The sequence below is a fragment of the Fukomys damarensis genome, unplaced genomic scaffold (genome assembly GCF_012274545.1).
Source record: "Fukomys damarensis isolate Sample0158 unplaced genomic scaffold, DMR_v1.0_HiC HiC_scaffold_18, whole genome shotgun sequence".
Lineage (NCBI taxonomy): Eukaryota > Metazoa > Chordata > Mammalia > Rodentia > Bathyergidae > Fukomys > Fukomys damarensis.
In genome coordinates this window covers 20,332,213-20,359,486 of record NW_022900930.1, presented here as the reverse complement: position 1 = coordinate 20,359,486, position 27,274 = coordinate 20,332,213, and the positions used below count along the sequence as shown (strand labels likewise).

The following is a 27,274-nucleotide window of genomic DNA, read 5'->3' as shown; positions in this document are numbered from 1 at the left end:
TTGACACTAGTTTACCATCACAAGAACTGCTTCACTATAATATTTTTAAAAGCCATGCCAGGATCTATTGTAGACTATCAGCATGAAATTTTGTGCAGCACCAGCACAATGGGCTTTTAATGTCCTCACTAAATACCACCTGAAGAGGGTACCTGGCATTCATACAGTATCAATATTCAGAGCTACTTAACTCTTTTTACCGCCCTTTCCACAAAGGTACAACAACCAATCATGGAAGAATAGACCATGAGACACAGGCTCACGGTTAACTTGAGTAACTGGGCCTTGTTTTGTTGGTGGCCAACTTTTAATAACCATAACAAAGTTCAAAAAAAATAAGGAATCAGGCAAATTTCTTTAAGAATACTGGATTCACCAGCTTATTAGAAGTTCCTAGACCCACTTTCCCATCATAAAAATGAAGGCACAGAGTAATTTTTCACACCATTTTATTTTTTTTCAGATTTTCGAAGCCATTTTCTCAGTTACTATTCAATTACATTGTCCCTTACCAATACAGATAGCTATAAACACAAAGAAACAAGGGTAAGCTAATGAGCTTTTGAAATGGAACTATTCCAACTTGACACACTCTGTAAATACTCAAGAATCCACATGAAAAAAATGTTAAAGGTGTCATTAATTGATTATATTGTGAAATTATCCTTTTTGATATGTTGGATTAAATAAAATAAAATATATGATTGCATTTAATTTGTTCTAGTGTTTTATTTTTTATTGTGGTTCCTAGGATATTTTAAGTCATAAATTATAAATACATTTATTACTATTGAGCAGATACTGCTTGTGAATTTAGACAACTGTGTTCATATAAATTGTGAAAACCAGTTCACATATTTCACATGGGCACGTGTATGTGAGTAAAATGTTAAATAATAGAAACCTTCTACTAAGTGGGTTGTATGGTCTACTCTGTGGCATGAATCATTTCGTTAAGTTTTTGGTTGACATAAATTGTACTGATTAGGAACCTATAGGCACTAATGCCACAACATCTATAACCCTAAAGGAGATAATTAAAAACATAATGCTATAAGATAAAATCATACATACGAAAAGACAAAATTTCTCCAGATTTCTTTTCTTTTTTTCTGAAGACACAGTTCTTACCAAGTTGCCCTGACTGGCTTTAAACTCACAAGCTTACCATGTTGGCTTCCTGAGTGCCTGGGATTACAAACATCGCCCCATGCCCAGCTTCTACACTGCATTTCTTAAAAAGTTTGCTAATTAACTGCTACACAACCTTAATTTAATCCTATGAAATGTTAGAAATAGGGTAATTTTTTTGATATTTAATGACTGCTCAACTTTTCTCCAGGCAATAAACAAACACTTATGCTTTATTGTCACAGAGGATTATTTTTTACTTCATTGTTTTTCTCATCATTTTGAACAGAAGAATAGATCCTAGGGTTGGCTTATTTCTCTACAAAAGTCTGTTAACAAACATGCCAACCTTTCCCATGTGAATGTACTCAAAGATATCCACTCTGAAAATTTCAGGCAGACATAATAGCAGGATGCTTAGTCAATCCATAGTTGTAAGTTTCTGTTTCAAATCCTGAGACTTGTTTCAACTCATCACTCAGCACTTTCCAATTTGCTTCATTGCATATTTGACCCAGTAACAACTTTAACATAAGCTAAATTCAACACAATATTAACCAGTCTTAAAATGCAGCTTTAAGTTATTTTTAATACATTTCAATTTAGGCTTAAACTTCAGCAGTATATTAGAAATATGCATCAAGTCTAAAAAGAACAAAACAATACTCCTGCATTCACCCATTTTTTTACTTTTTTTTCCACATCCCCAAAGTCTATGAATTTCCAATTCCATTTTCCCCAAGTCTTCCATTCTCTAAGGTAGAGCAATAAATGAATGATTTTTGACAAATTAATCAGCAAGAGAAGTGGCATTAATGGCCAAAATAACATCTTCAGAACAAAGACTATTGTGAATAACTCCTCCTTATTGGCCTTTATCAGACAGTGTCTCTTTCTTTCTCTCTAGAATGATGTACAACAATGGAGGACTATTGCCTTGGCATCTTTAGACTTCACAGAAACGCCTGGTAACTCTGCTTAGGTTCTAGTTTAAATAAAAATGTATTAAAAACAACTCAAAGGTGTGTTTTAATGCAGTCACATTATGCCTGTATTAAAAATTTAAAGCTATATCAGACAGAAAGTTATCAAGATACCACAGCTATTTTTACAGAAAATTTTCAAGTGCCTTTAAGTACATTCAATATCCAAAAAATTTCTTTTCTTTAAAGAAAAAAAAAATCACACAAAACTGCCTGAGGTAGACTGAAAAACACAAAACCTTGCAAATCTTCCCAGCACGAGGCACAGTATTTTTTCTGTTTTGGAATCAATGTCCTAAGAGCAGAATACAGGAAAATAACAATCTATTCATTTTGAGCCGAGCCTCAAGAGAAAGAACTGCCTCTTTTGCTGAGTGCTCAGAGCCATCCTGCGAACAAGTCCAGAACAGGTGCTGGCTGATGACAGACAGGCCCGAGTAACCTCTGCCTGCAGCTAATATCCAGCCAAATCCAGAAGCACAGCCACCAAGCTGAAGAGCAACTCATCAAACACATGAGTGAGTCCAGCTGAAAACAGAGGAAACAATCACCTGTTCTGCCCGATCTGTGCCTGCACAGGATTGTGACATACATCACAGTGGTTTTTAGGATGGTCTGTTTTCCAGCAAAAGGCTAAAATGATACAGTTCTCTGTAATAAAAAACTTTTCAATTCAGGTTTGGATTTGCTCACTCTTAATTCCAGTCTCTCTTATAATGTAATTTTGCCATCCTCGTAATGCTGAACCACTCTCAAACCCAAATCTTTCTCTTCCAAACTCATTTGTATACATACATAAGAAGAAAATGTCCACAAAGGTCTTCTGTCCTTCTTTAATCATTTTATGCAGCAACTAGTTACTTCTTTCTATTCACAAGGGTAAAACCACAGGCCTGAAGTACAAGAGACGTAGCCAAAGAGCAAATGAAAATTGTATTTGTTTTTTGTTGTTGTTTTGTTTGTTTGTTTTTGGTACCAGAGATTGAACTCGGGTCCTTGCACTTGCAAGGCAGGCCACCGAACCACTGAGCTAAATCCACGGCCCAAATAAAAATTTTAAATATTTAGATGTAGTTACTAAAAGGAGGAAAATGTTTATAATTTTCATACATATTACCTTCTTAAAATTGTCTGGCTACTGAATTTACCCCTATTAGTTAACCAGGCTTTAAAAGAAGGGGTTTACTTATAAATTAAAAGCACCATGGACAGAAACAACCCAGACATTACAATACACAACAAAGGACCATACCACCCTGAACGTGACTGATCCCATCTGATCTCTGAAGCTAAGTATGGTTAGGCCTGGTTAGTACTTAGATGGGAGAATAAAGGACTTTTTAAAAGAATGTATTTATGCATATGCCCAACTTAATACAGAAGACAGTTCCAAAACTAATGTGAATCTCTAGAAGTAACTGTTTCAATTTTAAGAAATACATCAATAAATGAAACTAAACAAATATACTACTCCACTCAGAGTCTGTTGGGAGATCAAGATTTTGCTAAATAATATATAATAAAATGGGTATTTAACCTTTATAGTCAAGGAGAAATACTTTTTAATCCAAAAAAATGAGACAATATCACCATTCTACAGCCCAAGCAAACACAGGCCACCTCAGGTTATTCTCCTCCAAAGCTTTTGAATTCAGGATTCCTAATTATAGGTTTTCATCCTCAATCTGGTGCGTGAAGGTGTTTGTATAAAAGGAAAAACAGATACAAAAAGGAATCTGCATTGCTACTAAACCATTCTGTTGTTCTAATTCTTGTAATTATGGCTCAGCCAAAAAACAGAGTTTTAAGTGGAAGAGAAGCTGTAACTATAGGCAAACTATAGGCAAACCTACTACAGAACAAACTTTAAATGTCTTTCTCAATAATAATAACCTAAATAAAAAAAGAACAATCTTTCATGAAAGGAAGAGTCAATCAAAAAATAATAATAATAACCTAGCTAAGTGTTTCCCATTAATATTTTATAAAATCTATTTAATTTCAAATTTGATACATATCCAACAAGCGCTTGCTGGGTATCCATAAGCCAGCACATTTCTAAGCAAACGGAGAGAGATGTACACACCAGCCTCTACCCTCATGAAGCTTATATTCTGGAGGTAAAAGGACAAAAGTAGATTTTTTTTGACTGATTAAAGTAATTCTTGATAAGCACTATATGTAGTTCACACATTTTGAAAATTACTGGATTCCAATTTAACACTTAGTTCATAGATGTGATTGCTTAATTTGACTTCTTTCCAGTACCAACTCTAGCTACTTTAAATCAAACAAGTCAGGTGTGGTGGCGCACGCCTGTAATCTCAGCACTCGGGAGGCTGAGGCAGGAGGATCACTGTGAGTTCGAGACCAGCCTGGGCTACACAGTGAGTTCTAGGTGAACCTCACTACTTAGTGAGATCCTGTCTCAAAAATCCAAACAAATTTAAAAATAAAAAATAAATAAAATCAAACAAGGCTATTCTTCATATTCATGCTCTCCTAACCAGCCTCCATCTTCTAATGAGGTCATCACACAATTAAGAAAAAACATTTATTTTATTATTTTTTTAGGTCTAACGGATAACATTTCCATTCTGTTGCCTCGACCATTATTTACACGTCAAACTCATCTTTTTTCTTGTGAATATGTATGCAACTTCACTGAGCAATAAACTCCAGAAAAAGCATTATGTGACATTTACTGGGTTCAGAAAAAGATGAATATTACTAAGTATTTGCTGAATACCAAATATGTGCCAAGTACTGTATTGTACTGTATGTATGAGAGAAATACAGGTGTTTGAGACAGCCAATATGAGAGCTAAAATCAATTCACGACTCAAAAACAGATCCTGGAGATTCATTCAATTAAGAGTTTATGGGGGAACTGTTTGCCCTAGAGCTCAAAATATGCATTTCCTGGAAGTAGTGAGAGTATCGAGTAGATACCTGGTTATGAAACCACAGATCAGATCACTTTTGCTATACATACACTATCTTTTTTGAAAGCCACTTTGATGCTCCTCTCATGATGGCCAATAATCTTTTAAAACAGAGCATTGTTCAATTTTTTTCTACTGAATAAGGAAGGGAGTTATCCACAAACCTAATGTGGCCTATCAATTTTTAATCCACTTACATAAAATTTCAGTCTATCAAGAAAGCTAACTTTTCCGTCAGAAGGCTGAGTTTTCTGGAAGATTATTTTACCCTAATAGAAAAAGACCAGTAGTGGAAGGACAGGTGATTTCCATGGTAAATTGGCCAAACTACTGTAAAGATCAAACCCTTAACTTATACATGTAATATCTGTAGTATTTCTTTTACTGCAACTATGTATCTTGTATAGTCAATGGAGAAATAGGGCCATGTGATGAAACAGACATACATAAAGAACTGTAAGTTCTTTGAGTCTCTGTTGAGTAGTTTTTAGGTATAACGTACAAGTATATATAAAAGTGACTTTTTCATTATAAAGGTTTAATCTCAATCATTTATGAAATAAAAGTACAAACTATTATTAAAATGTGTTAAAAAGCATAGTATCAGATTAAGTACCATGTAATGTATGTGTAAATACACTGGCAATCCTGGAGCCACTGGTACAGAGACTTACAGCCAGGGATCCAAGGGCCCTGCAGGTCTATGAGCACAGGTGCAGCACTTCACAAAGGTATTGTAAACCAAATCACTGTGTGTCTGAAGAAGAATATACAGCCAGGCATAGTGGTGCAAACCTGTAATCCCAGCACTCTGGGATGCTGAGGCAGGAGGATCACAAGTTTGAGCCCAGAATGGGCAATTTAATGACTTAGTGACACCCTGTCTCCAAATGAAAAATAAAAAGGGCCAGGAGATGTAATTTTGGCAAATGCCCTGGGTTTAACCCCAGTACAAAAATAAAAGAAAAACCAAAGCAAGAATAAAAAGAATATATAACCTTCAACAGATTCTCAAAAGTTTGTGATGCCAAACACATTAAGAATCACTGTATTAGGGGCCTACAAATAGGCATCAGAGTGGCAGAACAGAAGTTTTGCTCAACTTTCACAAGCACAATTATTGTGTTACTATCTACTGCCCCTGGACTCAGAAGCCAGGAGTAAGATGATTAAGTCTGGGTTCACTTTGGGTTAGACTGGAGTAAGATGATTAAGTCTGGGTTCACTTTGGGTTAGACTGACAGGCATAAAAGAGACAGTCACACACTATCTCTTGGAACAAAGCGAAGACTCCCGCCCTAAAGAAAGGCTTCTTAGAAGAGGCAACAGTGGCTGCTTAGGCCAACCTGATGGAAAATTTATTGAGTGTTTGTTATATGAATCTAATAGTAAAAGATTTAGACTCTACCCACAAGGAGCTGACCATTTACAAGAAAAGAACATGTAATCAAAAAAGTGCATAAAAAGAACAATTAGTTCCATGTGAAGAAAAAGGTCTGAAAAGGAAGTTTTATTAAGTACAGTTGAGAGAGATAGTAAGAAATGATCAATCCAGGCATGGTGATGCATGCCTGTAATCCCAGCACTCTGGAGGCTAAGGCAATGAAAGCTCAAGGCCAGCCTGGGCTACACAGTGAGTTCAAGGCCAGCCTGGACTATATAGTGAGACCCTGAAAGAGCTGACTACATCATAAAATGTATGAAAAAGCAAGGAGACAGGAAGAAATGGAGCTCAGGATAGTCTGGGGGCTGCATGCAGAGGGCAAGGGCTGGCTTCACACTAAAGGTAAGGGGAAAATGGAGCTGATCAGGGCAGCACACAGAAACTAAATTGGAAGAGGCAGGCAAGTTTATAGAGTATTATGCTCTGCTACAGATCCTGGACTCTATCCAACAGGGGTCAATGAAAAGTTTGGAGTAGGATTCCATGAAAGATGGAACACTTCTATTCAAGAATCATCTCTGTATTATGAGCATACCCTCAAATGTATCAAACTTTAAACCACACCAGTTTCTATTACACTGCTTAATTTTAAGAAGAAGAACAGAATATTTCAAGGTTAGTATATACAATCTTCATTATTTGTTATGTTTTTAAAATTTAATACAGACCTGGCCAGATGAACAAAGTATAACAGCATCAAATTTTACTAAACAATGCACATAGAAAACTTATAATAAAGTTGGTACACAGCAAGTAATCAATAAACATTCACTATAATTATTCTACTAACAGTTAAGAAAAAAGTTTCTAGTGATTAAGAATAAGGTAAAATTATCAGAAACATCCCCCATAAAAAGACAATTTAAAGAATCCCATTCAGTAGCCGGGCGTGGTGGTGCACACCTGTAATCCCAGCACTCTGGAGGCTGAGGCAGGAGGATCGCTGTGAGTTCGAGACCAACCTGGGCTACACGGTGAGTTCCAGGGCAGTCTCAAGTACACAGTGAGACCCTGGCTCAAAAAAAAAAAAAAAAAAAAAAAAAAAAAAAAAAAAAAAAAAAAAAAAAAAACACAAAACAAAACAAAACAAAAAAAAAGAATCCCATTCAACAGGGTAGTTCATTCAGCCACACAGAAAGCCTACAAGGAAAAGGCATCCCGAGGAGACACGGGACAGCTGAACTGCAATACAAGGTGACTGATAAGACGAGCACTTGAAGTATGTGCCTACTCTTCTAGACTTTTTATCACTGCTGTTAACTGGACAACTGCCAATTCCACAAACACAGGCATGTGCTCTTCAACAGCAGTCTTTCCAAGTCCATTTATTTCTAGTAACAAAGACATGAAAGACTGTTCTTTTTAGCACTGTGTCTTGTATGGTGAGCATAAAATATTTATAACCAACATGTTTTTCTTAATGACATTAGAGTAACTGAAAATAGAAAAACAAAGTACCAACTAAGGAAATAATAAAAGCTTGACAATTCAGCCTTACAAGCCACTCATTAAACTATGAGCATCCGATCCTCTTTCTCACCCAGAAGGAGGAGAAGAAGCACTGCCACTCACTCTGGCTGTCTCACCATGCACCAGATGGCTGGTGGGGCCCGCTGTAGGGGCCAAGGACCACGGAGGACAATGCAAGAGATCAATGGCGACAAGTAACTGGATTCAAAGGGGAGGAAGAAACCAGGTCAGCCTTTGCTTCCCAAGGGATTAAACTGGGTTTGAAGCTGGGACCCTAATAACCACCTTAAACATTGATTTGACAAGAGAAAGCCCCAAGCAATTCATAGTCTTTACATTTCAGCTTTTTTACTGATAATGGACACCATAATTTCAGTTGCAAACTCACTACCTATATACCCTAGGATTTACCTCACTGGAGGAATCCTGAGTTGTTTAATATCAAAACTAGTAATTCCAAAGTCCTTTCAATTTCGAGGCAGTGTGTGGTTCTGAAAAAAAAAAAATCTGAGGACTCTTAGATTCAAGACTCCTCCACTAAGCCACAAATTCAGGGCTCAAATCTCCAACCCAGCTTCACTGAAGGAAGGACCATTCAACTAGGAGTTTTCAAAGAGGATTCTTTATAGCATCTCTAGATCAATAGATCTAGGAGGCAATAGTTTTGTGTTACTATCCAACTGGGCTTGGTCAAGTTACTTAGCCTCTTTGTAAATATCCCCCTTATCAAAAACAGAGATCTACAGTATTTACCTGGCTCTTGCAAGAAATAAATTAATGCATACAGAGTACATAGAACAGCCCCTAGTTATAATACTCAGTTAAGGAAATGTAGTTATTATTACACTGATGTTCAACTTTATTGTCATTTCATCTAAACCGCTGAAAGATCATGTGGTAAGTTGTTTCAATCCAGTACTGTCCAGGTCCTGGCTCCTACAAGTCATTCAGAGTTATGTATATGAAGGTATTGTAAAGTGTTACCACACTCTGTTTCAAAACATAACACAACCTTCACAGTTTATATCCTAACCTTTCCTCCCAGATAGATTTCTTCACTCAGTGCTTATAGTACCAACTTGTTAAATCCCATAGAAATAACTAAAGAAAAGGTGACCTTGTTTTCTTTCAAAACAAAATAGAATTTTCTTAGGATTTCTAGTTAGATCCTTTCACCTTAAAAATTCTTTGCTTCAGAGGAGGATCCTTTATTATTACCATGCCCTGCCTACACTCACAATCTCATGCACACAAAGGAGCAGATTTTCACTCCTGAACACAGCAACAGCACACTATCATAACAGAATTCCTGCCATGGCCTGACTTTCAGTCTCGCTGTAGTTAGGAAGTAACTTTTTCTCTTAAATTTTTCTAGAAGAACAAAAAGAAGAGGACAGCAGCTGCTGCCACTTAAGGGAGGAGACAGCAACACAAAAGCCCTTTCACCAGCAAATTTCTTAACTCCCTAAGCGGGCCTCCCACCACTATCTATTTAAGTTCACGCTGCCAGGAATTCTAGACCACTCCAAATAGAAGGAACTGCTCCCACCGCAATCAGCACACTTGTAACTGCTGCCCAGCTTTTCGCCCCTCTTCCAGACTCTTCAGTCATGATACACAGCCCATTAGAATCCTCTACATTCCACTTCCTGTCATGAGAGAACAGGTAATAATGAAAAAGCATAGGTCCTTGGATATACACAGACTATCCTGCTTTAAGTTTGGAAAACACAGTTTTCAAAGTTGTATGAATAACCAAAATATGAGAATATTCAGTCCTGCCAAAACAGGAGGGGATCTAAAACATTTTCTCTCTCAATGAGGTCAACAATCAGGTTAGCCTGGATAAGAATTCCCTTCTGTCTCTTTCCACAACACAACTGCACTCATCCTGTGCCCATCTAAGAAAATTCAGGAGCCAGTCTCTGATTGGCAGTGATACAGGCGTCGTGCAGCAAAACTTCCCATAAATATGCAGCTATTTTCTCTTAAGAAGTATTTAGTCTTCATTTTCTTTCCCATATTTCATGAGTGATTTTTCTTGTTGCAACAGCTACTTCCATTAATCATTCCAACAATTTCCACCAAAATATATGTCAAGTTTCAATCCTGAAATCATGACTGGGATTCTAAAAGTAACACGGCATTACTAAGTTTTAAAACGGAGTCCATCGATTTAGCTCAGCGGTTCGGTGGCCTCCCTTGCAAGTGCAAAGACCCGAGTTCAATCCCCGGTACCAAAAAAAAAAAAAAAAAAGTTTTAAAATGTTGCTCTTATCTTAATGAGAAACAGTGTCCCTAAATAAACAAAGCCAGAAGGAGAAAACCTCTTACTGAGTGGCACTGTACTAACGGCCAAATGCTGAATCAAACTATTCTAGACTGAAAAGGAAACATACCTAGGGGCGTCCCATCACCATACATCAGAGAAAGAGAGACTCCGCCAAACACTGCTTCAACACGAGTTTCCACTAACAGTTAAAATCATCTTTTGGAGAAGCATTTCTCTAGATACTACTTTATGTTTTTTTGGTACCAGGGATGGAACTAGGGACCTTGTGCTTGTGAGGCATGTGGCAAGTGAGGGCACCACTGAACAAAATGCTCAGCCCGATCTACTAGTTTTAAAAATTAACAACCACAAAAAATTCAACTTCTTGGTACTCAAGCAATAAGTAACTTGTTGGATATCTATCACCTATGAAGACTAAACAGAATGTATTCTTAACTCTGAATCTCACAACAAAGCAAGTAAGAACATATTTGAAGTTAAAATGAGGTGAATGCTCAGATAATGTCAGGCAAACCTACATGCGAAATTATATATGTTTCAAAGATACCTGCTCCACTGATATTTTTGTTTAATCTACTTTGCATCTTCATTGTACATTTTAAGCAAAGAAATTTGAAGAATCAATTCAAGCTCTGGAAATTGGCTCTCTCGCAAGTCTGGCTTTCCAAATAACTTTTCAAGTAACATTGCATCCTTCTAATTCTCAAATGGAAGGGCAATCATGTGGGCACGGATTTGTCACAACAGTTCACCAAAACCCACAGATCTTTCCAGAAAAAGATACATGATACAGACAGAGAACATCACACGCGGAAATGACTGTCATTCCCACAGCCCAAGGACATGTTACCTCCCTGCAAAACCAATTAGCAAAACATGTATAAAATCCAGAGCTAACGAAACAGCCTTTGAGGACATCTATCTGGATAAGTGATAGAATGAATGTATTTTTAAAAAGCTACTTTTCAGGGGGATGTTTCAGATTTAAACATATTTAAAGAGAAAAAGGAAAGATCTTAAAAACAGTGAACACTACCTTCAAACTGCTGAATACCGTTCTTTTCTACTGCATACAACACTTAATTTTTTTTTTCTTTCTTGAAAGAATGCTACCATTACTAACTGTCCTGTTTGATAATCTCTAAAATAACTTGGGCTGGTAACTTTACCACCAAAACTACATATTTTAAATCTTACCAGTCCAATGTGTAAATATTATTACATCACTTATTCAATTTCAAAAAGCAAATAAACACAAGTCTACCATACCCTGAGTACTTTCCTCTGTAAAGCAGGAACCACAAAATAACTGACCAAGAAATTTCCAGCTTCTCTCATATTTAAATACCATTATTTACACAAATGTAAAACAGTCTTTTTATAAAGTCGCCAGCCATAAGACCCATAATCCTGCCACCCTCCTCCTTCTCCCTAAATTACCACTGGGAACGTCTGACACTGTGTTTCAGCTCTGAAAACTACCATGGAGCTATTTCAGGTCACTTGCCTTATTTGGTTGTTCCCCGCCCCCCGGCTTTTTTTTTCTTGGTAGTAAGAATAACCCAATTCCTTAGTGAAAAATAGTAGTTTCTACATGATTCTTTATAAAGTAACAATAAAAAGTCTTTTCATTTGAGAGAAAAAACCCAAAGGCGAGGTTCTTATAATTTAAGCCTAACATTCAAGTTCTATTTTCTGACTCAACTTTAACTTGTAACAGTTTGTTATAGGTTTTAAAATCTACTTTGGAGACAAAATAGTAAAAAATAATTGCTCTTAGAAGATTTGTAAAATCATAGTTTTGGATTTACTTCTTAACTTTTGGATATTTTTCTATATTGACCTTATCCTTGAAAATTCTAATTTATATTGGACAGTATGACAAAAATAGCACTCTACTTTTTAGATGAGTAATTGCCAAACACAGTATTTTCTCTTGAGTTAAACTACAAGAATTTTAGATATTTAATCCATAGATTTCCTATATCTAACACATGCTAATGGTATATTACAAATTAGAAAAAGAATCCCTTGAATTAAAAGCACATTAGAAAAGTATAGCCTCCAAAATAACGACTTCTAACACAAGTGACATTTTTCACATGCTATGCGCCTTCAGATGTCAGTATAAATACTGGGCGGGTGCTGACTAAAGAATCTGGGGGTTTTGTGGGTGTATGGCATTACTGAATATATCAAATTTTAATGTAACAAAAAGTTCCCTTTTAGAATGCAGTGATTCAGAAATGAAACACTGATGACATCAGTGAACACTCTGAGGTCAACGTATCACTGTTTAGTGCTATCATTATTCAGTCTCCCTCTGTTTCCACATTCATGCCTTAGGGCAGGACATTAGAAGCCAAAATATATATTCATGTCTTCATTTTCTATTAACATTCTTTCAGTAGCTTCTATATGCCAGGCACTTTTTGCTAGGCTCTGAAGACAGAAAATGCATGAGCTAACACCTGTCCTGGAAGGCTCATTCGCTGTCACTCCGTCAGGGACAATGACATTGCCTAGTCCTCTGCCACCAGAGTAATGTGTGCAGGAAGTGTAAAGAGTACACACATCAACCGGCCAGGTTGGGAGACCCCAGTTTCAGAACCTTATTCTACAGGAAAGAGTAACATAGCAAATTATTGCCACCATTTCCAAAAAAATAATGAATGTTACACCTACTAGGAGATTTTCTAGTTTATGCACTGTGTCGTCACATAAATCTTGTAGTTAAGTATTTTGAGGGTCTCTACCTCACAGATGAAAAAACTTAGCTAAAAAATATTCCATCTGTCCAAGACAATGAGTTAACAACTGAAAGAGCAAGGATTTTCCAAGCCAGGTATTTTCATTCAATAGTCCACTACCTTCCATATGCCTCTCAAACAAAACCTTAGGCAGATACTAGGTAAAGTAGATTACATTACAGAAGTTTTAACACACAATCTTCTGTGTGAGCACTGCACAATTTTTCAGGTATGAAATAACCTGTGGATGGCATGGTGCTGCTGGCTGTATTAAATATGAGCCTGCAAACACAGTAACTTGAAAAACCTCAAGAGTTTCTCAAAGTTACCCCCAAATCACAACAATGTTCTGATGATACAAAGAATAAACTTAGCAATGAGTATCAGTGTTAAAAATAATCAATGTTCTCAGTCATAGCTCACTTAATCATTAGGGCTCCCCTGGTTTCAACTATGTGGCTCACTGCAGACAAACATACATACAAATATACAGCAACAGAACAAAACATACATGTATTTCTATACTGAACCCTAAATGAAAACAACTGGGAACTGAGTAGGAATTAGCACAAGGCAGATGTTAAAAAAAAAACAGCAGGGCTGTGTCAAACCAGAGTAATACAAACAGATTTACCTGTGTCTTCATCTATCTTGAAAACGCCAACACCAGAACCATCTCTAATGGAATATCGGATCTCCCCATCTCTTCCTGTGTCTTCATCATGAGCTGACACTGTCATTATTGATGAGCCAATAGGAACATCTTCTTTCACTACACCCTTTTCCACAAAGCTGGAAAACACTGGTGAGTGTAAGTTCTCATTCACATCAATCACCTCAACTTCCACATAGCACGTGGAAGACAAAGAAACTGGCTTCCCTTTGTCTTTTGCCCTCACTGTGAGATTATACACTTGCTTCCTCTCAAAGTCCAACTGCTGTGTAATCCTAACTGCTCCACTGAGTTTATCCACATCAAAGTTTCCTTCTCCATGGTCCAGAAGACTGTATCTCACTTGGCTAGACTGACCTAAATCAGGATCATGGGCCTCTAACCACATGATTATGGTTCCTTCTGGCAGATCTTCGCGAACTTTCACACGATAGTTAGGTGGAATAAATTTAGGTGGGTTGTCATTAATATCTTCTAGTGATACTTTCAAAAGTACAGTAGAAAGCAACTGGGGTTCTTCTTGGGCTTGATCCCTGGCTTCAATTTTTAAGTAATGCACATGCTGTACTTCACGATCCAAAGGGTGAACAATTTTAACAACTCCAGTAGTGCTGTCAATTGAAAACTTATCTGTATCTGTCAGAATAGAGTATGTCACACGTCCATTGGTCCCCAGATCCTTATCAGTGGCTTCGACCTGGATGATTTCACTGCTTATTTCTTTGTCCTCACTCACTTCAACAAAATAGCTCTCCTGTAAAAATTCAGGTGGATTATCATTGGCATCCAGAATGATAATATCTAAAAGACGCCAAGCTGCCTTCTGTGGTATACCGAGGTCATAAACAGTAATATTCAGAGTGTATTTGTCTGTTGTTTCACGGTCAAGTGGGGATAAAATTTTTAGCATTCCTGTATCCATGTCAATAATGAAGCAACTATCCTCATTTCCTCCAGAAATAGAATAGATGAGTTTTCCATTGAAGCCCGAGTCAAGGTCAGTAGCATTCATAAAAATTATACTGGAACCCACAGGTCGGTTTTCCTTTACCTCGATACCAGTTGGAAGAGTATTCCTAAACAGTGGGGCATGAGTATTGACAGAGTGGGAATCAAAGAAAATATCCTCAACCTCTCCCTGACTGTGTAATTTATTTGCCTGCAGAAGTTTCTCTGCCAGCATTTTGGCAACACCAGTCTCTTCACACTGCAAGTTTACTGGCTTGCGAGTGGCAGCCACAGTTACGTTGATATATAATGGTGTGGCAAAATTTTCTCCATCTGTAGCTGTAATTCTCAGACTATGAAAAGAAACCTTTGCCCATAGTCCATCCATTAGTGATTGCTTTAATGACAAAACTCCAGAGTTGGGGTTTAAGCCAAACAAATCTAGTTCATTTCCAGCTTCGATCTGATACCTTACCAACTGAAGTTCATCAGCATCAATAGCAGAAACAGTAGTTATTTGCTCCCCCACGCTTAAATCTCTGGGAACTGTTCCTTCACAATTTATTTTCTCAAACAAAGGTGTGTTGTCATTTAAGTTATTCAGCGTAATTGTTGCAAGGACTTCAACTTCCCGGCGGTATGGCAAGCCCCAGTCTGAGGCTCGAATCCTGAGAGTATACACTCGAGGCATCAGTTCATAGTCCAAGTTTTCTGAGGTGCTAACAGCACCAGTGAAATGGTCAATCACAAATGGCACAGGATTTATATTTGCAATACTGTAAGTCACATACCCGTTCTCACCATCATCAGGGTCCACGGCACTCACTCTCAAGACAGTAGTACCGATGGGTGCATTCTCATCAAAGGATGCTTTGTATGCTGTCTGGGTAAATTCAGGGGGATTGCTATTTGCACCTAAGACTTTAACCAAGACTTTGGTGGAGGCTTTTCGGTCACTTGTTGTTACCTCAAATTCAAAATGAGATGCCTGCTGTCTTCTAATTGGTTCTAAAATGGAAATGAGACCAGTGTTGTGATTTAAACTAAATTTAGCTCTTCCAGGTGTACTTTTAAAAACATACCTCAAATGGGAATAACTGGGAATGGCTTTTACTATGACCACAGGTGTATTGGGAGGAGCAAATTCGCTTATTTCTGCTCTGTAAACATCCTTTTCAAACTTGACTGGCCCAGCTCTGAACTGTGGAGAAGTTAGATGAATAACTTTTACTGAAGAAAACTGGGGAGGAGTTCCTTTATCCTTAGCTTGCAGTGTCAGATTATAGCCAAAAGGATGACTATCCCAGTCAATGCTACTAATGGCTTTGACTTTATACTCTTTACTCCCTGGAAAGGATCTTACTGTTCTAAACTGTTGAAGAAGGTCACCTGCCACGATGCTCAGAGAAGCTATTTCCCCATTGGCACCCTGATCACAGTCATCCGCAGTCACAATTGCATACGTTGGGTCTCTGTCCAGTTCTGACGGTGACAATGTCACTGCTGTTATCACAGGAGCACATTCATTGGCCTGTTCCACATGAACTGTTAGCTTTGCCAAGCTGCTGATACCACTGCTACCATACAGTTTCATTCCACGGTCCACAGCAAGTATTTCTAGCTCATAGAGCTGGGTCTCCATGCAATCAAGTCTACCAGTTAAAACTACCGCACCACTGGTTGGATGAATAGCAAACATGTCTGTTCGCTCCTTAAAACTGTAGTAAAATTCTCCATTGGTTCCTATGTCTGCATCTGTGGCACTGACTCTTGCGATACTGGTCCTTATCGCTGTGTTTTCTGGTAAGGAAACACTGTATGAGGTGGGTGAGAATAATGGTCTCAAATCATTTGTATCCAGCACTTGCACTCTGACCTTTGTTCGGGCCTCAGCATTAGTGTTTTTCTCAACTGCTTTGACTATCAATGTGTACTGGTCTCTCACTTCTCTATTAACAATAGCTGTATTTCCTCCTTTGGTCCTTATTCTTAGAAAGCAAAAGTCTCCAAGAACTTGCTCTTCAGCTTTAAACAGGTTTTCATTATCTCCTGAGACAATTTTGTACCTTAATTCCCACAATGGATTTGTAATGTAAATACCCATCTTTACAGGATGCCCAACATAGGTCTTGGCCGCAGTGTTCTCATGCACAGTGACGTTGTACTGGAAATGTGTAAACTGGATAGATTGAGTCTGTTCAAGTCTTTGGTTTCTATTGCAATCTCCAAAATGTTGGAGAAGGAGGAGAAGAAGCAGAAGCAAGGCCAAATGTCTCCCCATTGCTTAAGTCTCAGAAACCTAAAATAGAAGAAATAGAAAGTATTACTTTGGGGACATAAAACAAAATAAAAAGTATAAATTGTTCTAAGCCTGACATTTTAATAACGGATTTTCTATCTATATGGAATATAAATAAATACAATCATTTTGGGTTTTTAATAACAAACTCTCTTCTAGTATGTCTAGAATTAGTGAGTGTCACAAAAATTTTTTGAATGACAAGTTCTTATTTTTCAATTTGATGACTCAAAAATCATAAAATAATTCTATGAAAGACTGCCAATTACAACAACTAAATTTTATTCTTACACATAAATCTTCCAAGCAAACGTAAGAAATTATTTCAAAGGTATGTGAATGCTGTTTATATTTACTTATATATAATAAATTAAATGCTCAAGTTCTTATAAAATCAATGCTACTACATTATTGTGAGCATACAAAGCTTCTTCCAATGAATTGAAAAAAATCTCTCAACAATGACTTTATATGACCTTGCATGATAGTTTGTAATCTCACTTCAAAATGCATTATTTCTTCAAAAGATGATTAAGTTTGCCCAGTATGGTGGCATCCACCTGTAATCCCAGCACTCAGTAGGCTGAAGCAAGAGGATTGTTGAGAATTCAAGGCCAGCCTGAGCTACATAGCAAGACCCTGTCTCAAAAAAACCAAAAAAAAAAGAGTATGTTCCCTCCATACACTCTTACACAAAACAATGGTTTACTATCTCATTTAATATTATATGACTCTTTAAAGATATTAAGATAATTATAAACTTTAATATAGAATATCTGAAATAGTAAGCACACAGAAAAGGTCAGTCTACAATACAAAAAACACAATTCAGTAGTCTGGCATCAGAGATTTTCCCATGTAAGTCAGAGAAGGAAATCTTACCCACAATAGCAAAATTTTATCACACCACTGCTGTCAACAACCAGTAGTTCACTGAGTATCTAGTATCTTCAAAACCTGAACCACCTGTCACTCAGGAGCCCCCAGTAGAAGACAAGATGCACACAAAGAGCTGTGGTCATCAACACATGGAAAGGATCAAATCCATGCAGCAAGGCGACCAGACTACAAGAGGGTCAGAGGATGACTATGGAAGGAAAGAAGGAAGTTGAAGAACTGTGCCTCTGACTAGGGTGAGGGTAGTTCAAGTCCACTGGAACAATTATTTTCAGACCGACTGTTTTTTATCATGCCAGTAAATTCACCTTTTAAACCACTGTAGCTTCACAAAAGCCCCCAGTAGTGTAAAGAGGAGAGCATGGTACCGTTGCAAGGTAACTCTCCAATTAATACCCACAAAATGTGAATACTACACCAAGGTGAAAAAAATAGCAGACTGGAGTGCTCATTTCTTAGCCGGGTTGAAATTAGCATGGCAGCATTAATTTACAGTACCTTAACCCAGCCACTTCCAGCTACTGCCAACTACTGCCAACTTTAGTCATTAGTCATTTTATCAGAGTTGAGGTGCGGAGAGACCTGATATGCTTAAAGCAATTAGAAGCTTACCTAAATGATACTGAATCACATTTAAATTGGGCACCCTAACTGGTTCTTCAGCTATTACGCCTTTTCCTCAGCAGTAAGGAAATTAGATCTTAAGCCTCTAGGAAAACAATTTCTGCTTAAACAAAATAAGAAACATTTCTCCCTAAACTATAAATCTCATTTTGGTCAACAGTTTTAATGCTCATGAAAATATCAATCTTATAAAATGATCCAGTGATTATAACAAAACTAGAAAGTTCAATTCAACCTGAAGGGATTATGGATCTGCTATCAGTCAGCAGCAGTATGCTAGGTATGTAGAATTACAGATTAGTAAAGGCAAAAAAGATCCCAACCCTAAAATATTAATAAACTAGGAATAAAAATACATATGAAGAAAATGCTTTAAAGAACGATTACAAAAGTGATGTTAAACACTTTTTTGTTTGAGGAAACCACGTTATGTTTTAGGAGACATTATGACTCTTATCACATTACTACAAATAAAATGAGAAACCCAAGATTTTTCAACAGGTGAATGGCACCATCTAGTTGAAAGCGATGAAGAATCACTGAGGCATCTGTGTGACACAGGGCAGCAAGAGCAAAAGTTGTAGGGAGCCCAGTTAGAGGATGCTGCAGTAACAGGTTGGACACTGCTATGGGTTAAAAGTGTCTCCCGGAAAGCCCGTGTGTTACCTGCTTATAGCACTTTGGAAGGCGGTAGAACCTTTAGGAGTCAGTAAGTACTTAAAGGAAGTTAGGTTATTGGGAATGTGTCCTTGAAGAGGACACTTGGGCCACAACTCCTCTCCATCTCTGCTTCCCTACCACAAAGTGGACTGAGATCCTCCACTCTCAGCTCCTGCCACATTCTTGTACCACCACCAGCCCAAAGCAACAGCACCAAGCAACCAAGGAAAGACAACGCTGACACAGCAAGTAAAACTTTTCTCCTTCTCAGTTCATTATCTCAGGTATTGTGTCACAATAACAGAAAGCAAACACACAAAAGCCTACTGGTTACTCAAAAAATGATTTCAAGTGGAGAGTCCAGCTGGAGATATAGATTGGAGAGTGTCAGAATATGGCAGATGGTACTGAAAGCTTGAAACTGATAAAGAAAAGAAAATCAGTCTTACAGGCAACCTTGTTGCTCCTCAAAATGTGAGCAGCAGAGGAAGAGCAATAAGCAAAGGAGACAGAGTAGCCACCGAGCTAGGTAAGGAAACCAAAAGACAGGGGGTGATAAGAAGTGTAAATATATAAATCTTGTAGAGAATTTGTAGCCTACTTTCAGAACTTGAAAATGATCCGCAAATACTGACTGGTGTTATGCTGCACTCACCACTACTGATTAAAAAAAAAAAAAGAGGAGGAGGAGGAGGAGGAGGAAGAGGAGGAGGAGGAGGAAAAGTCCCAAGTCACAGAGAAAATGCCTAAGATGTAAAATGGACACAGCTGTCCTTTCCCCAAGACTCCCACCTTCCCACTCAGCACAATCAATGCCCCTGTGGCCATCCAACATGATCCTCAAACACCCTTCTGCAACTCACCCACCACAGTTCTCAGCACAGCGGAAATAAACTTTCTGGATTCATAACTGATGACCTTTAAAATCCCAAACTTACTTTGCAAACTTGACTGACAGAATACAGTACCACTGTAATTAGAACAAATTATTTAAAGCATTCACTGATGAGGAAAAAATCTGCATTTTAGGAGATATTATGAACCCTCCGGTAATGCAGCCAAGAATAGTAAACTCAAGTTTCACTGTAAAAGCCATGATTAAACTATGGCTGCTACTCTACATAAGACAACTACTAAAGCTGTGGGATGGGATACTAACACCATTTCATCTAAGAAGTATGTTATTATCTAGAGTTCCTGCTTATGAAAAGTAAACTCCAGAAACCATTTTAGCCTAGGGCTACACTTGGATATTTAGAAGGTGATCACAATGCTTAAAATTATAGTAATTTAGTATGTCTAAAGCACATTTTGCAATGTGAAAACTGAGTGTGTTTACTTAGTTCAGTTTTTAGGGAAAACAGCCTCAGGTCCAAAGCTTAAATACATTGAATATAGATTTCTGAAAATCCATAAATAGAGGAGAGAAAATAATTTTTTGTAAAGTAAGATATTGATATGTTTCTATTTCATTATACTGACTTTCTTCTAAAATGTTTCAATTACTGTACATGCACATTCTTCACAAAATAGCCTCTGTGCGGAGAACATACATATTCACATATTTAGATCTATAGCCTAAGATTTAGAAGTGTTCCATATGCCTCAAAGACAACAGGTGGGATACAGTTTAACACAATAAACAAATTCTGTTAAACAGTTTATTACTACAGTTCACCATTCTTACACGCACAAATAGTCCTTTTTGTCTTCTTCACATTAGGGAAACATTATTAAGCTTTTTGTTCCACATAAGATAAAAATGTAGAAAAACATTAAAGTTCACCCTCCTTGTAATCTAGCCAATACTCTTGTTTTCTAACATCAGCAATCAGGTCACCAGAATTTAATGTTACTGAATGTGGAGCTTATGTTTGGGTCATTCTTTTCTTTTATGGGTGCTGGAGATTGAACTCAAAACCCCCTGACACATGCTAAGCACCTGCTCTACCAATGAGTTAGGCTCCTCTTCCTTACTGTCACTTTTTTAGGGGGGGTACTGGGTATTGAACTCGGGTCGTTATACTTGCGAGGCAGATGGCGGCACCATTGAGCTAAATCCCTGGCCCCTTACTGTCACTTTTAAATGTTCTTTAAAAGATTTCTTGGCCTGGGATTTAGCTCAGCGGTTCGGTGGCCTGCCTTGCAAGCGCAAGGACCTGAGTTTGATCCCCAGTACCACCAAACAAAAAAAGATTTCTACAAACTGCAAGGAAGACACCCAGGTTTTTAAAGCAATGTCACAAAGTGGTTTAAAAAAGCAAATAATAAATGTAAATAGTTTTTAAAATATTGCATACTAAATAAAATGTTAATGATTTCCACAATCTATTTGATATAAGTAAAAGGAACTATAGTATCTCACTTTAAAAAGTCTGTTATTCAGCTATAATCAATCCACAACTTCCAAAAATACATTTCAGATCTCACAATGAAAAACTAATGAGCAGATCCTACTTATTTTCTGGATGCATAATAATTCTTTTTAAACTATGTTAGTTACTTTTCTCTCACTGCTAAGACAAAACGCCCAACACTCAGTTCAATGGGAAAGGTCTGTTTAGCTCAGAGTTCAGAGGTTTTAGTCCATACCTGGCTGGCTCCAAGGCAGGGTGGCAGAGGGATGCCTTTAGAGGAGGAACACTTCATGGTGCCCACACAGTAACAAAAGCAACAAGACACCTTAACAATGTCTTCCTGGCCTATTTATTTTATTCAGACTATTTAGGGCAGGTAGCACACAGGCCCTTAATCTTAGTGCCCTTGAACCTATCCGCACCATAAGTCAGTCACATACTCTAGATTCTGAAAAAAGCATGAGGCTTTGCGGGTGGACACTTGAACACAAGCTGTAACACCATCTTACTAGGATTTTCAGTGAAAATGGAAGTGAGAGTTACGAATCTAGAAAATGAAATATAGCCTTCAGCTTATCATGGACTATAGCACTTACTCTGGTAACTCCTGACAGTTTTGGCTGGAGCTGTAATAATTCTGTTTGCTACCACTAAGATCTAATGTAAATACTGCCTTCAAACAACCAACAACTAATTCCAATTTACTGAGAATAACCTACTGATACTAACAATGTAGAAGTACAAATGTGACTTTCTTAGAACTTTGAAACTTCAGCACATACACGATTTAATCGACCCAAATTACTGTTCGAAAGTTGTTCTCGTCCTTTTGAAAGTTCAACCCATATCCTACTTTTTTAATATCCTTGGTAGAAAAATCTAACTTGCTCACGATGTGAACACATAGAACACATCTGTCAGTATTACAAAGACCACCGTTTCTAGTTATTCTGTGCTAGTGCAAAATATAAATCATACAGGTAAACAGGGCTGCATGTAAGCTGGGCAAGGCCTCCCTGTGCTCTCTTCTCAGCCCTCTCTTTCCAACCAGAGACACAGGACTGCTGTCTATGGCTCACCCGCCAACCACCACACCCACATCTAGGGACAAACTGCACCCAGGGTGAAGCTCAAGGAAAAGTTAACCTTCTTGTGATTCAGGATCAACTCACCTCATGTATTTTTCTCAGCAAACAGAAATAATTTAAATGTTTTGGAAGAGTAGTCAGTAATTAACACTAGTCATTTCCACTACCAAATTAGTAAGGTTTTATTTTGGGTCAAATTATGCTCCCTATGTGCTTAGGTACACAAACAGGCGTCTCACTTAACACCGGATTAGGAGTGTGCGTGCTCCACGGACAGTAAGGAAGTGGGAGTCGTCATGGAGAAAGGCCCTCCTCTCCTTCTTCTCCTTAAAATGTTCTCTTCACCCACTTTCTCTTGTCCTTCCACCACAGAAGACAGAGGATCCACCCGGCCTGTAAATAGACATCTTGATGCATATAATTTTGCCTCTTCGGCAGCCTTTTTCTCTAAATTATTCCTGGAACTCAAACATTTTCAACAATCTCTTCATGACTGCCATCATTTGCTGAGTCTACAAACACACACAGATTCTTCCCGTCTAAAAATAAACTTCCTTCAAACCTGCATTTTCTTTAAATTAACACCCTATTTTTCTTTTTTTCTTACACTGGCAAAAATCTCTGAAAAAAACAAAACAAGTTTCTCAGCATCATCTTGACTTCCTTACAACTCTAAAAACACTGCCACCCTCAAGTGCTCTACACAAATCCTTCAGCTCTAGCCTAGCAACCGAAGCGGCTTCCTACTCCACAAGCCAATGCCAAATCAAATGACCTTTCCTCATTTCTCCAGTCTAATGTCACACTGGATGCTACTCAACCCTCTCCCTAACACCCTGCATCCTTCATACTATCAGACTGCTTGAAACAAAGAGGAAACACAATACGCAACATGTAAAGAATGACAGACGCTACATTTTCCCTATTCTCTGTAGTACTTGTTCTATACAGTGCCCCTTTCACCTGAGAGTTTGTTATCACACGCTTCTAACTTCCATCTCTTCTTGTATCTGCATGTCTCGTGCACTCGGCCTCAATCAGGAAGAATCTCACGCGGAAGCCCTCACCCCCTGGTGCCCTGGAGCACTATTCCTGAAATACCACCATCAGACTTAAACTACAGTCTTTTCACCGGTTCCACACAGCAAAACACATCTTCCACCGCATGTTCTTCTTTCAGTGAAAACTTTTACTGTCTCTCAAGTTACCCAAATTTGCAAGAGAAGAAGTCAAACAGAAAAGAATGGGGTGGGAGACATAAAATTTAAGATTTAGGTGGAGTATGGCGACACATGTCTGTAATCTGAACTATCCAGGAAGCTGAGGCAGGAAGATCTTGTATCTGAGGCCTGCCTGGACAACTTCAAATCCTGCCTCAAAATGAAAGAGAAGGAAAGGGAGGCATAAAACGGACCCAACCACAGCTTTGTCACTAATCAACCTCGTGAACTGAACAAAATTACTTAATTCTGTGAGCTCCATTTTTTAAAGGAACTAGAGGTTGGATTAAAATCTTTTTAGCTTCCTACCCTTTTAACATATTCCTTTTACCTTCCCCTCTCCATACTGCAGTTTGAAGATACTCAGTATTTCCCCTTGACCTGCTGACTAAGTGTATTCCTAGCCATAAAGAATTCTGATAATACGACCTTTACCTACTTTCCAAGTCTAGTTCCAATATTCTTCCCTATTTCAAACCAAAAAGGTTTACTTCCCACAGACTTGCAATAAGTACAGCAACGGAGCTATCCTGAGCCCATGATAGCACTCAGTGTAGGGCTCTAAAGTAACATCTCCATTAGTCCATTATCATTTCTGAAAGGATGTAAACAGAAGTATTTTTTCTCACATAAAACCTAATTCTCTTCCACAGTGCTTTCTGTTCCTCTATCCTTATCCCCTGCACTACACAGATCATCCTCCATGTCTTTATAAACCAATTTAAATCAGTGTCAGAGATTTCGCTATGTACTACCTAAACAAAGAAAAAGGATAAATGAAGTCAATTAAGAAACAGGATTAAAGAAACATTGATAATAACCTAACCAATATTCTTCCTGTGGATAATATGGAACACTTAAGTCCCTTGTCTCGTCTCCATTCATCACACCACAATAAAGCCACACCAAGGTATCTACAACTTACATGTGTCACTTCCTTTCTTGGAATTATTGCCCCATCCTCTTCCCTCGGTACTCATCCTATTCGACATCCCATATTACCCAGCCAGCTGACGGTCTATGATGGACTATCCCGATCTTCATGGATCTCCTATCACACTAGTCTGTGACTGTTTAATCTTTCCTCCCATTGATGTGTAAGCTCCTCCAGGACAGGATATCTAATTTGTTTACCACTATGTATCACATTTAGCCCAATGTGGGCACAGAAGAGATCCACAGTTGTTGGATGGGTGAATGGACAGAAGGATGAAAACTCAAGAATAGAAAACGGAAGGCAAGAATAAATAGTGGAGAGGAAATGTGGAGGGTTAACATAAGAAAATAATATACCTGCCCCTTTCAAATAGACAATCCATGACCATCAGGCCAGTAATAACAGTGCAGATGGCTGCCTACAGGTGGCTCTAATTTCCAGCAGCCCAAAACCAAGTCACGCCCTATCTAAAAATGCTCCCAAGTTAGCTACAGTGGCGCCACATCAGTGTCTATGCTGCAGACCTTAACACGACGCTCAATGCTTTAAGATTCTATGAAGGACAGAGATTAAACAATGACTAATTTTTCTAAGTGGCTTATAGAAGACATTAAATTTCTTCATGGACTTGCCTTCATGTAGAGAATTAAATTAAGTAAGAATTTGGCAGTATTTAAATCTAGGATTTTCAGGTTTAAAAAATTTAAAAACACTTTAAACACTTCTAAAACATTTTAAAATGTCCAATATATAAATTAATCAAATTGAAATTTTTAAAAAAATGTGAAATGCTCAGGTGACCAAAAACAGCAACCTTCTGATCTTAAATGATGCACAGCAACTTCTTTAAAAACTCTTCCTGGGCTGCGGATTTAGCTCAGTGGTTCCGCTGCCTGCCTCTCAAGCGCAAGGACCCGAGTTCAATCCCCGATACAGATAAATATATAAATAAATAATAAAAACTCTTTTCCAGAGTCTATGGATAAATTGACACTTGCAAATTGGGCAACTGAGACCAAAAGACAGAGTTCAGCTTCATCATCCAGTATACACACATACACACACACACACACACACACTCACAACACTCACCCCTGCTAATTCCCACTCAAAACAATTCAAATGGACATAGAACCTTATGACTTAGTCTTACTAAATCAGGTCCTTTCGGTCAAAACTCAGGCCACTGAGGAAACATTTAATGCAAGAATACTATATTAATTTGGTTTGGGTACTTGATTGTATGTAAAACCAGCCAGACATGGATAGAAAATGTGTGGTGGTCAACTTGATGAGAGTAAAGACAATTGCTAAAAATCTCTTCTACCTCTATTTCAAAGAAATGACTACTTCATAGGTGGCTCAAGGGCTAAATTCAAAGGCATTTAATACTACTAGTTTGCATACACATTTTTTACCACAAATTTAAATGGTCTAACATGATCACAATCCAATAAAGACACTTCAGTGACAAAAACACATACTATACAGGTGGCCAACAACTTCCACAGTGACAAATAATTTGGTTCCTATCCGATGCTAATTTTTCAAGAAATGAGTGCACAAATTCAAATTTCTACTGAAAGCTTACACTGAGCCTGGCAAGTGACACATCTGGCATAACTGGAGAGTTACATCAAGTTCTATTCTTAAAAACTATAAATTATTTTATACAGTATCCTTACATTTTAAACGCTACATATATAAAAAGAGGAACAATTCTAATTGCGAAATCAAAGCTGTCCTCCTAAGACTCAAGGGCAAAAATTAAAATTTAACTGTATAATAGAACACTCTTCCATAAGTACCTGTAATAACTGGGCGAGCTGAATAATAACTAGGTCTTCTAGAGTAATGTAAAACACATCACTATTACCTGATTTTGACATGTAAATAAATATCTTTTTAAATTACTCAATACTGAATATGTGAAGCATTAGAAATCTGCTTTTGAAAAAGGTTAATAAATATCTGAAGGTTATGTGACTTTTAAATATTATACAATTCTAATGGTTAACTGTAAATACCAAAGTTAAACAAACAAACAAACAAAAGCTCTTCTATCTGGCATCAGGGAGTCGCCTAATGATGATACCAGACACAAGCAAAAATTAAAAAAAATTTTTTTAACTGGACAGAAAATGTTTACTCTAAAATATACAACTGCGTCCTTGTTTGTAAAGCCCTGAAATTCACATGGGGGCGGGGTGTTACAGAGACAAGAGAAAGGCAGCTTCCTAAGAGAAAGCACTCTAAGGATAAATGAGTCAGAATCTCTTGCCAACAGTAAATCCAGCAATCGCACCTCTTGGAATCTACATACCACCAGTTACACTGAAACCTCGGCGCAGTGCTCCCTGAGGACATGAAACATCTAAGAGAATCCTGAGACTCCACTTCCAAGATACCAGTCTCGGCGATTCGCCTTCCTTTCGCTCCACCTGTGTGTAAGTGTTTCATAATCTGTGAGCGAGATCGGTCAGCCAGCAGGCGGGCGCGCGCGCTCCGGGCGAGGACGAAGCGGAGCGCGAGGGACTCCCGAGCTCCGGGCAGCG

At 37.9% G+C, this 27,274-nt stretch overlaps 1 protein-coding gene across 4 annotated transcripts in view; it reads right to left on the bottom strand.

The window, feature by feature from the left end:
• The window catches only part of Fat1 (FAT atypical cadherin 1), a 118,880-nt gene that overhangs the window by 87,600 nt on the left and 4,006 nt on the right, over positions 1 to 27,274 (bottom strand). For all 4 annotated transcript variants that reach the window (XM_033765404.1, XM_033765403.1, XM_010619792.1 and 1 more), the window contains exon 2: positions 13,651 to 16,936. In XM_033765404.1, the coding sequence (XP_033621295.1) occupies positions 13,651 to 16,918 (3,268 nt within the window). In that variant the 5' untranslated portion in view covers positions 16,919 to 16,936. The remainder of the gene's footprint in view (positions 1 to 13,650; positions 16,937 to 27,274) is intronic.